This window comes from Bacillus rossius, chromosome 16 (genome assembly GCF_032445375.1).
Source record: "Bacillus rossius redtenbacheri isolate Brsri chromosome 16, Brsri_v3, whole genome shotgun sequence".
NCBI lineage: Eukaryota > Metazoa > Arthropoda > Insecta > Phasmatodea > Bacillidae > Bacillus > Bacillus rossius.
Window position 1 is genome coordinate 33,032,566 of NC_086343.1, and position 15,761 is coordinate 33,048,326.

A 15,761-nucleotide genomic window follows, 5' to 3' on the forward strand; every position below is an offset into this window, starting at 1 on the left:
GTGTGTGCAGGGCTCCCCGCACGCCCTGGAGAAGCACCTGGCCGAGGAGGCGCAGCAGCACCTGCAGCTGGTGTGCGGCCTGGCGACCCGGCAGGCCGGCCAGATAGCCAGCCTCAAGAGCGCGCTCGCCCGCCTCGCCGTCAACTGCTCAGGTGCCAGTGCCCAGTGCCCAGTACTCTCACACAGCAATCATGACATTGCCCTCGGGATATGCTCTCAAATACTGACATTTAGTATTTTCGTACAAATTTTGATTGAAAGAAGAGTTTAAGCACATTAACGAAAGTATTTCAGTTAACATTAATATTCCCTACAAAGAAATAAAAAGTAAAATTTGGGCTCGGAAGGGGCTACCGCCCCCTGCGCCCTTCCTCTGGAGCCGCGCTTGCTCAGGGCTCCACACCAATGCTCAGGGCTCTACACATATGCCCAGGGTTTCTACACATATACACAGGATTTCTACACCAGTGCTCAGGACTCTACATCAATTCTCAGGGCTCTACACCAATGCTCAAGACCCTACACATATCCTCAAGGCTCTACCGATGCCCAGGGCTGTGCCGATTTTGAAGGCTCTACCAATACTCGGGACCACGCCAAATCTCAGGGCTCTGCATCAATTCTCAGGAGTCTTGCCAATGCTTATGGCTCTACACAAATGCTCATGGTTATATACAGCTCATCATGGCTCTACTCCAATGCCCAGGGCTCGTATTCCTGTGCCTCCCTAGTGTCCTTTAACAGCCACACACGCCAAGGGCTATTTATAAAATACCTCCGTTGCATTTGTTTGCCCTGCCACAAATGTTTTGAGAGATATCCATTCACTTCGTGCAACATCGTGGGTGTAAAGCAGTGCAATACTCTTAAATAAATGTTTCATTCCAGTTACATAAAAACATGTTATGAACGTGGACTTTTTAATTCTTGTCCGGTCCTGGTGCCGCTCCTTGCGGTAAAGGACTCATCCTAACTGTTTGGAAACAGCACAAATATATGTCAGACTGATTCTTGTCTGTGTATGAGGCCATAGTTGGCTTATGACATGCTAACATAACAATCAAAATTATATATGTTAATATTGACACATACAAATTACACTTAAACTTTTCTTATAATTACTAAATGTTAAATATTAACTTGAAGTTAATATAATAGCTTAAATTAATTTAGTAATGAAATATCAATATGAGTGGCACACCAGCTGTTTTTTTTTTGTTTTAATAGTTTTCTTTGAAAATATGTGGACATTAATGAGAAAAGGAAGAATTAATTTATCAGCATGTAATTTAAAGTGCCGGTATATTACACTTGAGAATTCACAATTTCATATTACAAAAACTTTCAAAAATACAATGACATGATAACAATAATTTAATTGTTAGCATTTGTAAAACTAACTTGAGTATGATTTATCATAGAGAAATCCAAAATTTCATAACATGAATTAGCAAAACCAATGTGATTTAAGTTCATGATTGGCTTAGAAATGTGTTTAAGAGTACATTTGTCAAATTTTCCATTAGAGAGCCCATGACCCCCCTTCCCCTCAAAAATGTCTGTCTCCAAAATATTAGGTCCCAGAAAAAGTAAATGGTTTAGGCTACCACAGGTCTAGAGCTGTCATTGAATGTCAGGATAAACTGCATTAGATTTGGACAGACAAACCAAGCGATACAATATTTTATGACCTCAAAAACTTACTGTGTGCATCGACCATGAGACACAATTTTGACAGTTCTGTACACAAATAAGCAGTCCAAAATAATCTTCTACTGAGCAGCTAGCATGTGTGGTCTATAGCAATAGTCATTGTGTGCTCGGTTACTGCTTCTTTCGTTTTGTAGTACATTCTTGTCAACTGCTTGGCTACAGCTGTACATATTTGTAGTCCATTTACACCATCCATGTGGGCTTTGTACACATCCGAGGCCTTTCCCGACTGCAAGACCAGTAGCGGAAGCTTCCTTAACTCACCGGGGAGTTTGTGGAAATCATTAGCGCTTAGCTCAAGCTCAAATTAGTGGAAGGAAGCGTGGTTCCTTAACTGTTTTCTTACGGCACACAAGCCTTTTTCTTGCTATCTTTCCACACCATTAGCTGGAAAAAAGTTGCTTTGTGGCTGGCTGGTATCGACCAATCAGTAACTACTTATTCTTACTGGCTGACGCTTTTAACCAATCAGAGTCAGTTTCCTTTGCAACACTTGCGAATTTTCATAGGTTTATAATTATTTATTCGTCACAATTATAACACTTAGGTACTTTACCAAGGTACTCAGCTGTAAACAGTTATATATGATCATTAAGTATCAAAGAAACAACTTACGGTAGAAAGTAATTACATCTCATGGATTTTCTTTTGCAAATATCGCATAATAGAAATACATGCATTTATCCCTCATTGCAGAATACATCCACCAAGCACGCACTGTACAAAATTATGACACTGGAAATTTGACATCATGTTATTCATAAAAAGGAAAACCAAATAAGTGTGTTTTCAATGTGTCACTAACACCGTTGTTTGATTACAGGAACTCTGGTCTGGAAGATCACAAACTTCGCCACCAAGATGTCCGACGCCAAAACCAAAGAAGGGATGGAACTAGTCAGCCCTCCGTTCTACACTAGTCAGTACGGGTACAAGCTCCAGGTACAACATTGTTCCACGCATTCACTCTTCTGGTGAACATATAAGCTCTAACTTATACTTATGGCTAATGTTAGTAATACTTAGAGACAGGAAAAATTCGCGGATTAATTTCACGATATGCTAAAATGCAAATAATCGTATCTTTATGCAACTTCTGCTATTGGTTCAATGTTAACCTGGAGGACTGTGGGCCAATTATAGACCCTCAGTCAGAGCAGTATCGAATCACGAGTCTCCCAATTGAGACACCTCACGAGTCAGTAGCCAATGAACAGGCGACGTTTGTCCGAGTATGCACAGGATCGTGGAGTCTAGCCTGGAGGTCATTGAACCCGCGAATTTTTCCAGTCCCTAGTAATACTGAACATTGCTATGTAAAACGTTGGGATGAACATGTGTTGTGGTGCATCCTAGCGATTTACAAATTGCTTTAAAAATAATGTAATTTTTGGACTTAGTGATAAGCTCCTGTACCTGTTGCCAACTATCTGCATCACCACCTTTTCACAGCTCCTTCCAATTCACCGTTACATGCCTCTCTCTCTCCCTCCAAAGACAAAGTTACATATCCTTCCGCGGTCAATATTTGCAATTACTTCAACCAAACATACACTTCAAAGTAACATGAGCTTAACAACAAATAGATACAAGATTTAAACCACAAATTCATTTACTTTACCATTATGTAACAGCTTACAATAACTTCTGGCAACCTATAAAGAAATAGTTCCAGCACAATATGGCGGCAGCCTACAGCGATTTTCTCCCAAATAAAGTGAAATGTCACTTGGCCAATCACAGCTAACTAGGTTACACCACAACAATTTCAAACACCTCTTGGCGCCAGCTGGGCAGCCCTTCCTTACTCATTCTTCCCAACACCCGGCTTAACCTTAAATTTATAAATCACCTCTGCCAGAAAGCACCAACGGAACAAAAGGAGTTGTAGAAAAAACATCTAAGGAATGCAAAGACAAATATTTCAACACCAAACCTAACACAAGAATAAATATTTTTTATATTGTCAAAACCCCCATGTTAAAAGAATTAATGTTGAGGGTAGGTCAGGGCCTAACCTCCTTACAATACATTGGCAGAAACCAATACATCAACACCAACAGTACGAGCCAGGGCTGACGTGCGATGCTCGGATGTTCGCAGGCCTCCCTGTTCCTGAACGGGAACGGAGCGGGGGAGGGAACGCACATCTCCATCTACATCAAGATCCTGCCCGGGGAGTACGACACCCTGCTGGGCTGGCCCTTCTCGCACTCCGTCGCCTTCACGCTCTTCGACCAGGCGCTCTCCTCCGAGAAGGTAACCCCCCCCCCCCCCCCCCCCCTCCCATCACCCGACTCTCGCTGGTGCTTCTAGCAGTCTTCTCGTAGTGCATAGCATCAGAAGTGCTTTCAAGAATCTCTCTCTCTCTCGCCGATTTACTCCATACGATATCCTCACGAGTCGAGGTTTGAATTGCCAAGAAGTTTCACTTCTATCACGTATGCTGAGTGACATGAGCTTTTTTTTTTTTTAATTGTGTATAAAAAGTGGTACTTGTACATTAATAATAGGGAAGGGCCTGACAAAAATAATTACCCTCATGTCCTTGGTTTCTTAATATTATCAATAGTATTTTTACTCACAATGATCAGCGAATCACTGTATTCATAATTAACAAATAAACTAAATGATGAGTATAGTTGGATGGTTTTTTACGAATGTTCATTGTCGTGGCGTCGGCAGGCCTGCAACATCGTGGAGAGCTTCATCCCGGACCCCACGTGGAAGAACTTCCAGCAGCCGAGCAAGGAGCCCGACTCGCTGGGGTTCGGCTTCCCGCGCTTCGTGTCCCACGAGGTGCTCAAGAAGAGGCACTTTGTGCGCGACGACGTGCTCTTTCTGCGCGTGCAGGTGGACCCCAGCAGCATCGTGGCCGTGTGACCTCGTGCAGCAGCGAAATGGCTCGCGGAGAACGCTGGGACGCCGCCCTCGGCAGCAGTGGAGTGGGTTCGCTTGCGGGGCGAGAGACCAGCGTCTGTGTCGAGACATCACCAGGGCTCTGCGAACACTGGGTTCGATTGTTCGCAAATTGTGGCCGCATGCGTGAAAGGGTATCTGCTCCCAGCCACTGTAATGTAAAACTTTTACCGTTTCAGTTACATAGTCTCTATTGAATTAAATCAGCGGTTCTCAATGTTTGCAGATATAAAAATAAATATAGTTATTCTATCGTACCATTTAATTCGAGCATACGCCCGAACATTGAAGAAATTCGTTAGGCTTAATCAGGCATATGTTTATCATAAACACAAGAATGTATAAACTTAAGGTATGTTTCATTTCATTTTGTTATCACATACCTTTTGTTTGTAATATTTGACTTAAGTATGATATTTTATTTCTCAGAAATTTGTACATGGCATGCCTACAATTCAATGTGCCCTGACTTCAAAACGTTTGAGAACCAATGTATTAACTATTTATATGTAAACATTCTTTTTGCAGATTTGAATATATATTATAACGGCAGAGTGGAATCTTTAGGCATTGAAAGTTATACATACTAAATTTTTTATTTGGAACTCCTTTAACTGCATTGTTAATTTTCTAGGGCAGAATGAAGGAGAAAATTTTGATTATTGATTTTTTTTTTAATGTTTTAGTTCTGGTGTCTGGGAATCTCTTAAAGAATTTTTTTAAGAGCCTGTTTCCTAGATCACTGGTTTTTTTATTATTGAGGATTGAAGTAATGCATGATATATAATTAAAATTCTAAATTTTAATTGAACTTCAGGCCTGTGCGAATCTACAACTAAGCGAATCATTTGAACCTATTTTTAGTATTCTATTTGACTTCGCCAGGAAGTTTGCTGTTTGTTTTATTTGAAGCTTTGGTTTTGATGCAAAGCTTTGCATGTAATTGAAAGTTCTGAATTTGTTCCAAAGTCTTAAAATATTGGAAGCCTAAGATTTACTTATGAAAATATTTACTTAAAAAATCAAAAGAAGGCGCTCCGTTTGCTTTTATAAATGCTCAGTATTAATATTATGCATGAGTATTTTATAATTCTATTGAACTAATTAGTTTAATGATTATTATTATTTTTTACTTAAATTTTGTACTTTATAAAATAAGTTTAATACAGCATTGCAGAAAACAATATCCACAGTTCGATACGGGAATATTTTAAACATTCTATTTTTTATTCACTTTGCATCAAAACACTAGTATTCGCACAGGCATATTGAACTAAACACATGTCATTGGAATGTGTGAAATCATTTGGTACATAGAAATTTTGGAACATTTCTTGCTCAGATTCCTAGTAACATGAGTACTATACAATGATGGTTCGGTTAAGAGTTTCCAGTAATTGAGAAGAATCAGCAAAGTCCATCTGAGCCCACTTTAACTAGGGAATTCCATCATTCATAATTTTAACTAAGTTGGTTCCAAATTTATCCCGAGTCCATTTTAATTCAAACCTCTGTGCATCGCAATGTGGTCTTTACAATAAAATGGGCTTCGGCAGCTGTTCATGGTGTAGACAGATAAGATATTATAATTGGAAAGCAATATTCTTAGGACTATTGATGCAGAAGGGAATTCAGTGCAGTTGAATTTGTGTTGAAATGAATGTGTAAAATTGTAATTTCATCTCCACACTTTAAGATATCAAATACTAGTGCATACTACCAAAAATAAGTTTGTAATGTGTAAATATTTTGTAACCCAAGAACTGAATAGTTGTTTGCACATAAAATTTGTATCTTACTCACTCCAGCTAGAGATAAATGCGGTAACATCGAAGAGATTTATTATAATTATGTACCAGTGTGAACTTTTTATTACGTGACTTTATGTACATGGATGATTAGATTTTTTTAATTTGTTTTGTGGCATAACGTGACAATAAGCAGGTCTTCTTCAGACCATAAGTGCTCAGTTTAGTTTTGATTGTTAATGCAGAGTCAACCGCCACGGCCACTAATCACTCACATCAATTACAGAGATCAATTCCTATGGATTCCAGGCTGAGTTAACCCTGAGAAAGCCATAAAATGTTTACAGCCAGAAAATTCACTAAAAATATACAGAAATATACACTAAGAATAAAGTTACAAAATAATAAAGGAATAAAACATATTAGAGTATGGTTAATTACTGCCCAAAATTTTTTTTGTAAGCTATGAAACAATGATTTTCAAAAAAATTATGTTATTTCTGAAAAAGCACTAACAGGTTTTTTTTATGTATTATTTATAACGTATTGAAATTATAAAGGTTAAACTGGACAAATGTCACACAAATTTTGTTTGAATTTTGTAAACATCCCTTTTTTACCATTAGTACTTTAAGGTGAACATGCAAGGCCGGGGAAGTTTTTAAAAAACTTTCAATATAATATTTTTATACTTCGCTTCAACTTCAAAATAATTTTTTTTTTTTAAGGTAGTTAAGAAATTTTATTATTTTACTTGACAGTTAAATGTACCACAGATACATATAAATTGTCTTTGAGTAGTTGTCATCTCATTACTATCTGTCACTTGTGAGCAGATGATCATTATCAGTAAACTTAATCATTTTAATATGTACATAAAACTTATAGTAGCTCAAACTAAAATGATAAGTTTTTGATAATTATAGGGAATGAACTTGAAGACAGTTAAACACTTGCATAGTTGCTTAAATTTTCCCGGAGATAAAAAACTTTTTGAAATTTCCCTGATTATCCAGATGAAATAATGAAGCTGTTAATATACACACGTTGAAACTTTTCAACTTTTAATTTCCCGTTGTCCTGATTGAAATGTAGAATTTTAGTGAAGGAAATATAAAGCGGATTCAATGTGACGCCTAGCAACTACTAACAGAATTACTCACACATTAAATTAAATTTACTAATTATTGTACATGAAACTAAAATAACTTTCATCACAATAAAGATGGCATGTGATTATCCCCAGATATTCATTATTGGTCTCAATAGAGTAAGTGAATGTAAATATGTAATATAAATTGTGTGTTGTGTTCCAAAGATGTGTACATATTGTTTGGCCAAAGATAATTGTTTACATGTCTTGTATATTTGTGAAGTTTTTCTGTCAGTGCAATGTATTAGAGTTATTTTTTAGAGCCTAGTTTTGTAGCTGTGAACAATTTCATTTTCAGTGACCATGATGTTTAGGTTGTTTATTTATTTTTAATGTAAGTATTTTGAGTACGTTGCTGCTCCCTCGACATGGTGTTGTTTGCAGTCAAAGACGGTGAGTGTTCCAATGCTGGCCAGTAAAAGAATAGCGTTGGTTGACAATTAAAACATCACCTCAGCCAGCTAAGGTAGCAGGTTTCATACTGGAATGAAGCGAGGGCGATTACAAGTTTTTAGCAGCTCTTTAATTTCGAAACTGTTCATATTGTCGTTAGTGATGGGCAATACGGATAAAAACTGTTACAGATCCAATTACTGATACATTTACTTAAAAGATCTGTTAACCGATACAGAACCGTTTTCAAAACTTTTTGTAAACAATCACAATGCAATTCTCCAGAAATTCTGTATTTTTAAATAATAAGTCATTACCTAAATAATTCTTTATTTAAAGGATTTTTGGTAGATGAAATAAAATTAGGCAGAACATAATACACTTGACTGTTAAATTACAAAAAAAATTGGAGTAAAATATGCCCATGGAACTATACACGAGTAAATAGAAAAAATGGGTACTTTCTTCATGTGTATCAGTTTTTTTAAGTATCGATCGGAAATGATTGCATCGGGAACCCAGAAAATTGAGAATATCAGATGGTACGATACTAAAACAATTGGGTACATCGGTGCATCCTTTTTTTTTTTTTTTTTTTTTTCATTTACCATTTTTCACTTGCATAATTTTCGTGTGAATATCCATAGAGGCAAGCTGTACCCATGCTAATTTGTCAAAATTGGGGAATAAATATAATTAATGATCAGAGACATTTTTATCAAGTAGCAAAAAAAAAATGTTTGTGTTAAAAAGTTCTAAACCAATGCTCGGGAACGTTCAGAAATGCTATTTATTACAGAAAATATAGTTTCGCTACAGTCCTGCGAGTCAACATAACGCAATGTTGGTAATGGGGATTTGGTTTTGCGGGGGAACGCGCTGCTCTAGCGACTGCGAGCTCGGCCGTGTGGGGGCGAGCGGCGAGGCGTGCTCACTATAGCTGGGGCTAACCAAAGGGTGTGTGAATACCAGATGCAGCGTGTACCATAGTCTGTACCATTGCTGTTACAGTCAGCTCTGTCCATACCAATGTGCAAACTGTGTTCAGTGTCGCAATAAATACTGTATCTTGTGCAAATGAGTCCTCTTCAGTTTTTGGTCCTGGTAGTCCTTTTCGTGGTTGCTATGTAATGTCAAGATCAAATTTCTTATTTCTAGTCTTCCTTACAAGAATAAATAATTTTAAAAATTTATACTAGTTGTCAATTCAACCAAATGTACACACCAAAATACAAAATGTTTCACTGTTTAAAGCCCAAGATCCTCATTTTTAAATTGAAGGAAGAAAAAAAAAGACAATAGAAGAACACATGTAGTTTCCCATATTCAGTTGTGAAATAAAATTTTATATGCACTCTTTAAACAGAAAAGGAAGTATGAAACAAAAAAAAACTATCTGACATGCAATAACAAATAACAAACTTCTAGTTGCTGTTCATGTATACATGGACTGATAATTAAACATATCAATTTGATTGGCAATTCTACCAAAGTTGGGTAACTTTTGACTTTTTTTTTTTTTTAAATATAGTTTTAAGTATAATTGATATGTACCTATTTCGGTATGAGGAGATTGGCAATATAAATAATATAATGATCTAGATCGAACCAGTCACATTTTGAAATAATTTGTGAGTTATGTGGATTGTCCTAAATTTGACTTCCAGAGGACCGATGAAAAGCACATGGTAGGTACTGATTAAATACACAGTTTCATTGGAAATCATAATAGTTATTGTTACTTCAAGCATGTTCAACACCAAATACCTTAGAATCTAACAACAGAACATATCTTAATAATTAAATCACATTGGTAATTTCTGAGTTTACCTACAAATATGTAATATTGTAGGTACTATCTCTGTCTTAAAAACAATCTTTTAAAATTGTTATTACTAATAATACTTTGAGGTAGTTTATTTTAAAATTAAATAAGTAATCCACTAACTTAAATTTGAACAAAAATAAGAAGAGTTATGCCTTACTCATTCAATAGATATCAATTGCAAAATATAATGACTAAAAACAAATAAATATCAGCTCTTTTGCTACAACGAAAATAATGCTTCTAAAACAAAACCTAATAGTAGTTTAACAGCATAATAAAAATTACTTTTCAAAAAAGTCTATCTCTTCTATAGATTGGTAAAATACCCTGTTCCTTTCTGTGACCACGGTCATTTTTTTATTACTTGATCTACTGGCAGCTGTGACATCACATCATCCAGCTTAAACAGAGTGCCATCATTGTTGCAAATGTTTATAAAAGTTACCCTCAACTCACCATCATCATAAACAGCAGAGCAGATCCCTGCATAATGATATTCCGTTCTTCGTGCTACATACTTGGCCAAGACATAACCTCCTTTGCTATAGCAACTTTGATGTGTCTCACGTAGGCGGAGACTGTCTTCAAAGTCGAATTTATTAGAACTATTCACGTGCGTATCCGGTAGTTCTGTCTCATACCTAATTGCTAGAGACATGCAAAATTTGCGGATTCATTTCGCTATAGGCTAGCATCAAAACAACTATACCTTCGTACCGCTTCTGCGATTGGCCCACATTTTATCTGAGGAACTGTGAGCCAATGGGAAACACTAAACCAAGAAAGTGATGAATTACGGACAGCCTAGTTGAGACGTCTCACGCGTCAGTAGCCAATGAACAGGTGTCATTTCCGCGAGTATTTAAAGGACTGTGGAGTCTATCCTAGAGGTCAAAGAATCCGCGAATTTTGCAGGTCTCTACTAATTGCCTGTAATGATCACATCCATCAGACTCGCAGAAACAATAAGTGATTTCATTGCAGGCTGGTTTGGCAAATAAGCAGAGCCTGTAGCTTCATGCACCAATAGCGTCTTTAAGATGTCTTTTCTTTAATTAAGGTGTTTATTTGCTTAGTTTTACTTACTTCAATCACACCTGCTCATATCCCTTGATATTTCTCGCGAATGACAGCGGCCAAGTCATTCAAATCAGTTCGTCTCCTGCTGTGGCAATTGCTTGATGTGCCGTTTGCTTGCATGTGGCACCTACACCATCGGGTGTCCGCTTTCCGTGGCCAGCTTCGTGATGGTTCCAGGTGTGTTTTGTAATGTAAGGGTGCACTTGTTGCAGTTTACCCCCCAGTACATAGAACATGAGCTTGTCCCTGTGTTGAGTGACACTGCCTTCACTGAGGAAGTGAATATGGTGAATATTGGTGGCAATGGTGCCATCACTGGTTGTATATGGGCCCAAATTGCTTCGACATGATGGGATAAATTTGATGACATAGTGCAGTATGAAATAAGTTTTTTTTTTTAAATTTCATATTGTTATCAAGTTTTGTAATGAGAGTTCTGGGTATGATTTTCTCTGTTTCTCTTCGTAAACTTCGTAACAAACTGTTGTTTCTTTGTTTTTGGATCAATTATGAACTTTTTTTTACTATCCAGTGCTTCAATAAGATCAGCTTAGAATTATTGAATTCTGCGTGAATTAAAGTTTTAAGCAACAGCACTTGCACATTCTCTCTAGACAGCTTTCAGTGTGTCAATCACAACAAAGCGTTTCCAGCATAATTTGATGAATACTCACTGTTGTGTAATATTTGCATTTTTTTAGTTCAGCAACGTTTTCATGGATTGTGCAAGCACAGGTACCGTGGTTTGAAAAAGTAGGGGATTTGACCCAAAATGGTCGTAGTCAAGAAAATATGGAATAACTGATTGCAACTGGAACAGTTTCCAAAAACTTCTTGTGAAGAATTTCCAAATTATTAATCAAGTATCGCTTGTCTTTTTTTTTTTTTAATTTGCTTTCGAGACAAATTCTTTCTTTCCGGCTGCTGGAAGCTATTAGCAACATCTTCTAAAATTCCCTGGATATATTTTAGGAATTGTATTTTGCCATGCATTATTACTGATTTTATAAGGTCATGGTCTTTTTTCTTTGTCACTGCTTTATTTTTGATTTTCCTAAGTTTATATTTGTCTACTACACTTCCAGATATAATTTGTTTAAGTTGTTTTTTCTTTATGACTTTACTTTCGCGTAGTTTTCTTCTAACTAAATTTTCATGACTTCACCAAAAGGCCTTTTTTTACCGATTCCTTTCTTTTAGTTACATATTCGCTCAATTTTTCAATTCTTGTTTTGTCAGATTTTATTACCTTTAACTTTGTTCAAATCATTTATACTTTTAATGCTGAGTATTTGGGTTTGTTTTAAATTTTGAAATAATGGCATTCATATTTTTTATTTCGCTTTTTCTGTATTTTCTATGTTTTTGGCTTCTTGCACTCTTTGATCTTCGTAAATAAGGTCTATTTTCTTCAGGAACTATTGGTGACCCTTTATTGTACGTGACTGAAGGTGTATTCTGACATACAAAACTATTTTTGTTTCCGTTCAAATCTTGTTTTGCCTATAGTTGATGAATATTTTTTCCAATTTATTCTAGTTATCTGTTGCTTGTGAGGTGTCATTTGTTCAACAGATTTCTTTTGTCCTTTCTCCTTTTTATTTTATTTTAAATATTGCAATCTTTGTTTTTCCTTACACTCTGAAAATTGAATTGGGTCGCTATTAATTCTGGTCAAACGAGCCTTTTTGGCTCTTTTTTCTTTATTGATAGTTCTTCCCTAGATAAATTTTTTATAATGGCACCATAATGTTTTAATTATAAATTAGTAAAACAAATGTTTAGGCACTACAGTAGTTAAGATCAAAAGGCTCTAAAATAAACATCAGTACCCTGTTAACACATCAGTCCTCTGGTGTAATACCAGACATGAGACTGACGAAAAGGTGCTGATGTATAGGACATAAATTTGAAGTTATAGTTGAAAAGTTGAAACTGTAACTGTATTTTCAATTATAAGGATACTGAATTTTATGAAATTATAGCAAAATATGTATAAATCAAAATAAAACAACTTGTACCTAAGGAATAACAACTTACCAAAGCCCTGAAATTTTGACTGGATTGGTACATGCCCACGCGATAACCTCGTCGCTAACACTGGTATTGTGATGGCTGCTGTGCAAATGGTGTGTTCAGCAGCTAACTACACTACCAACATTCAAAAGTGTTTGGGATTTCACCTTAATTCAATAATATTTTGCGGAAATTTTAACATTGCACAACGGACTGACAACTTTGTTAATTTCTTAATAATAGCCAGTTGCACATTCTATGGCGAGATTTGCCAAATAAATTATATATATATTAGACATTGTACTAATAATCTTTGTAATAAATTTAAAAAAATTTAAAACACAATCACTTGGTAGCAAGTTTTTTTTATATTTTGACACACCAAATAAATGACCTTTCGAGGATATATTTTATTTTACAAACTTGCTTTTGGAGTAAGTAATTTAAATTGGGTAAACAAATAAAGGAGGCTTAGCTGTATTATACAGTACACTCCCGATTATCCGCAAAATTAAGTGGCAGGGCCACCGCGGATAGTGAAAATCGCGGATAATCCGCAAAAAAGCCGAAAATGGGAAACAAAAAAGGAAACATTAATTTCAACTTAAAAATCTAAAACTTTATGTCAGTAAAAGTTACAATTAACAGTAAAAATTTTTAAATTATGCTAAAATTTTAGTATTTTACTGAATTATTAACATACAATACATTTCAGTAATGTGCTCAACCATACGACTACAGTACAAACAAAGCGCGACAGAGACAAATACAGCAACGCATGTCAGCCTACTGCGTCAGTTCCGAGAAGGTCTGTGGCGTTTTACTGTATACTGCACAAAATACACTCATCAGGAGAGTTCAAATTTGCTCACTTGTAATAAAATACAGATTTACAAATGTGCTGTATTTTTTGCGTAGCATGCGGGGATGATTCACAACGGTCATGAAAGACGAACATACCAACTTGAATTAAATTTATTTTTATCTTACATGCACAGGGTGTCCACCAGGCCTGTGCAAAGTTTTGAATAAGCAAATCAACTGAAGCTCTTTTAAAATTTGATTTGACTTCATCAGGAAATTTGCTATTCATTTTATTTGAAGCTACGGTTGTGATGCAAAAAGCTTTGCGTCTAATGTGAAGCTTTAAAATGATGGAAGCTTCCCCAAGAAATTTTTTTGTGTTGAATATGTTTTCTTGAATAAATTTGGTTGATTAATAAAATCAGAAGGTGTCACTCTTGTTTCCTTTCGTGGAAGCCTCAACAGGTTCATCAATTAATCATTGGGCCCAATAGGTTAATCAATTAATCAGTTCATGCATTACAAATGTTAAATGATTTTTTTTTTTTTACTTCACTTCTGTATTTTATAAAATAAGTGCAATACGTCACCACAAATAATATTCACAATTTGATGTTTGCTTTGCTTCAAAAAACTAGAATTTGGTGCTAGTGTCCACACAAATCTGCAATATAATCGATCTTACTCTTTATGAAAAAATTTCAAATTTCCCTGACTTTTTTTAAAATTACACATATTTCCAATTTTCCAAAAAAGATAATGAAAATACAGCCTCTGCTATTCCCAAAGCTGGTCTAGAATTATACACAATCGATTTTGACATTGCAAGCAAATGGTCAATGGATTGTCACAAGATCACACATAGTCACTGCATCATATTTTGAATTTAAATAACAACTGAAAACCATACTGGTATCTAAAATTTAATAAAAAAAACGAAGCAGTCAGAAATATGAATAGGTTTTGACTAAAAAACAGCTTCTATTTAATATTGAATTTCTGTAACTTCTGACATTAGGACCTGAGCTTTCCAAGTATCACAGCTCATTGGTTGTCTTGACTTTCACTTGCAACATGCTGTGCTCACTATGAAGCCATATATTTCTTGGCTCTCACACTGGACAAAATATGGTAGAGGACCAAGTACAATACATTAATATGGACATTGAAAATAATGAAATAAAATATTAAAACATTTATTTGAATTAACAAGCCTTTCAGAAATTTAAAATATGGGTATTATACTTGAAAAGAGGTCTAACACTAGAACAAATATAATTTTTGATACACTTTACATTAGAATCTGAAATTTTGTAAATACTAGTCTAATATTTACATCTGATTAAATTAACCTGTGTAAAGTCAGTGATAATGCCAGCCATGTGTGCTCGCGCAGTGTTGATCCGAGATCATAAAATGGGTGCGGGGGGGGGGGGGGGGGGGGGGCAGATTGCCCCGGGCCACGAAATACTCAAATGTAAAGGGGGCCACAACTAAAGCAAAAAAAAAAAAGTAAGACAAACTGTTGATAAACTGAAACTAACACTATTTTGTTATGTTATAATTTAATTTTAAGAGTTATCAAACAAAAATTTGAATAGAATTGTTTAGTTTCAAAAGAATTATTTTTCAATACTGAAATTAGTGATATACATTTTTTTTTAAACATCATCTTTTTTATTTGTACTGAAACAGTAACCATGATCATTCCGATTCATTTTTCTACACTAACTCCAAACAGGTCTGGTGGTACAGTTCTATCGAGAGAGCTAGAAACCAGGTTTCTCTTCTTCAGTTTCAGATGAATAGTGTGTAAATTGCAAATTTTGGCTGATAGAGAACAAAAACTATTTTTTAGGGGAGGGGAGGCCACAAACCCAAACTCTGCCCCGGACCCAAAAATGTCTGTAGGCGGCCCTGATCGTTGTTATGAACCAACCCAAGGGTGTAACAGAAAATGTGGTCGAACAATGATCAAACCTGCTATGACTTACGTAAGTATAAGTAGATATGAATATAATCTTTGACCTTAATGACTTTTAGCCATAAATTAATTAGCTATACTAAGAACATAATTTAGCGAAGTGTGTAATTTTATAGAATGTGG

General features: G+C 35.7%; 1 protein-coding gene across 1 annotated transcript in view; it reads left to right on the plus strand.

The window, feature by feature from the left end:
* LOC134540428 (TNF receptor-associated factor 4) overlaps positions 1-9,004 on the plus strand; it is a 132,520-nt gene extending 123,516 nt beyond the window's left edge. The window contains exons 5-8 of the mRNA XM_063383171.1: positions 11-152; positions 2,537-2,655; positions 3,817-3,972; positions 4,399-9,004. Coding sequence (XP_063239241.1) covers positions 11-152; positions 2,537-2,655; positions 3,817-3,972; positions 4,399-4,596 — 615 coding nt within the window. The 3' untranslated portion in view covers positions 4,597-9,004. The remainder of the gene's footprint in view (positions 1-10; positions 153-2,536; positions 2,656-3,816; positions 3,973-4,398) is intronic.
* Positions 9,005-15,761: the final 6,757 nt, after the last annotated feature.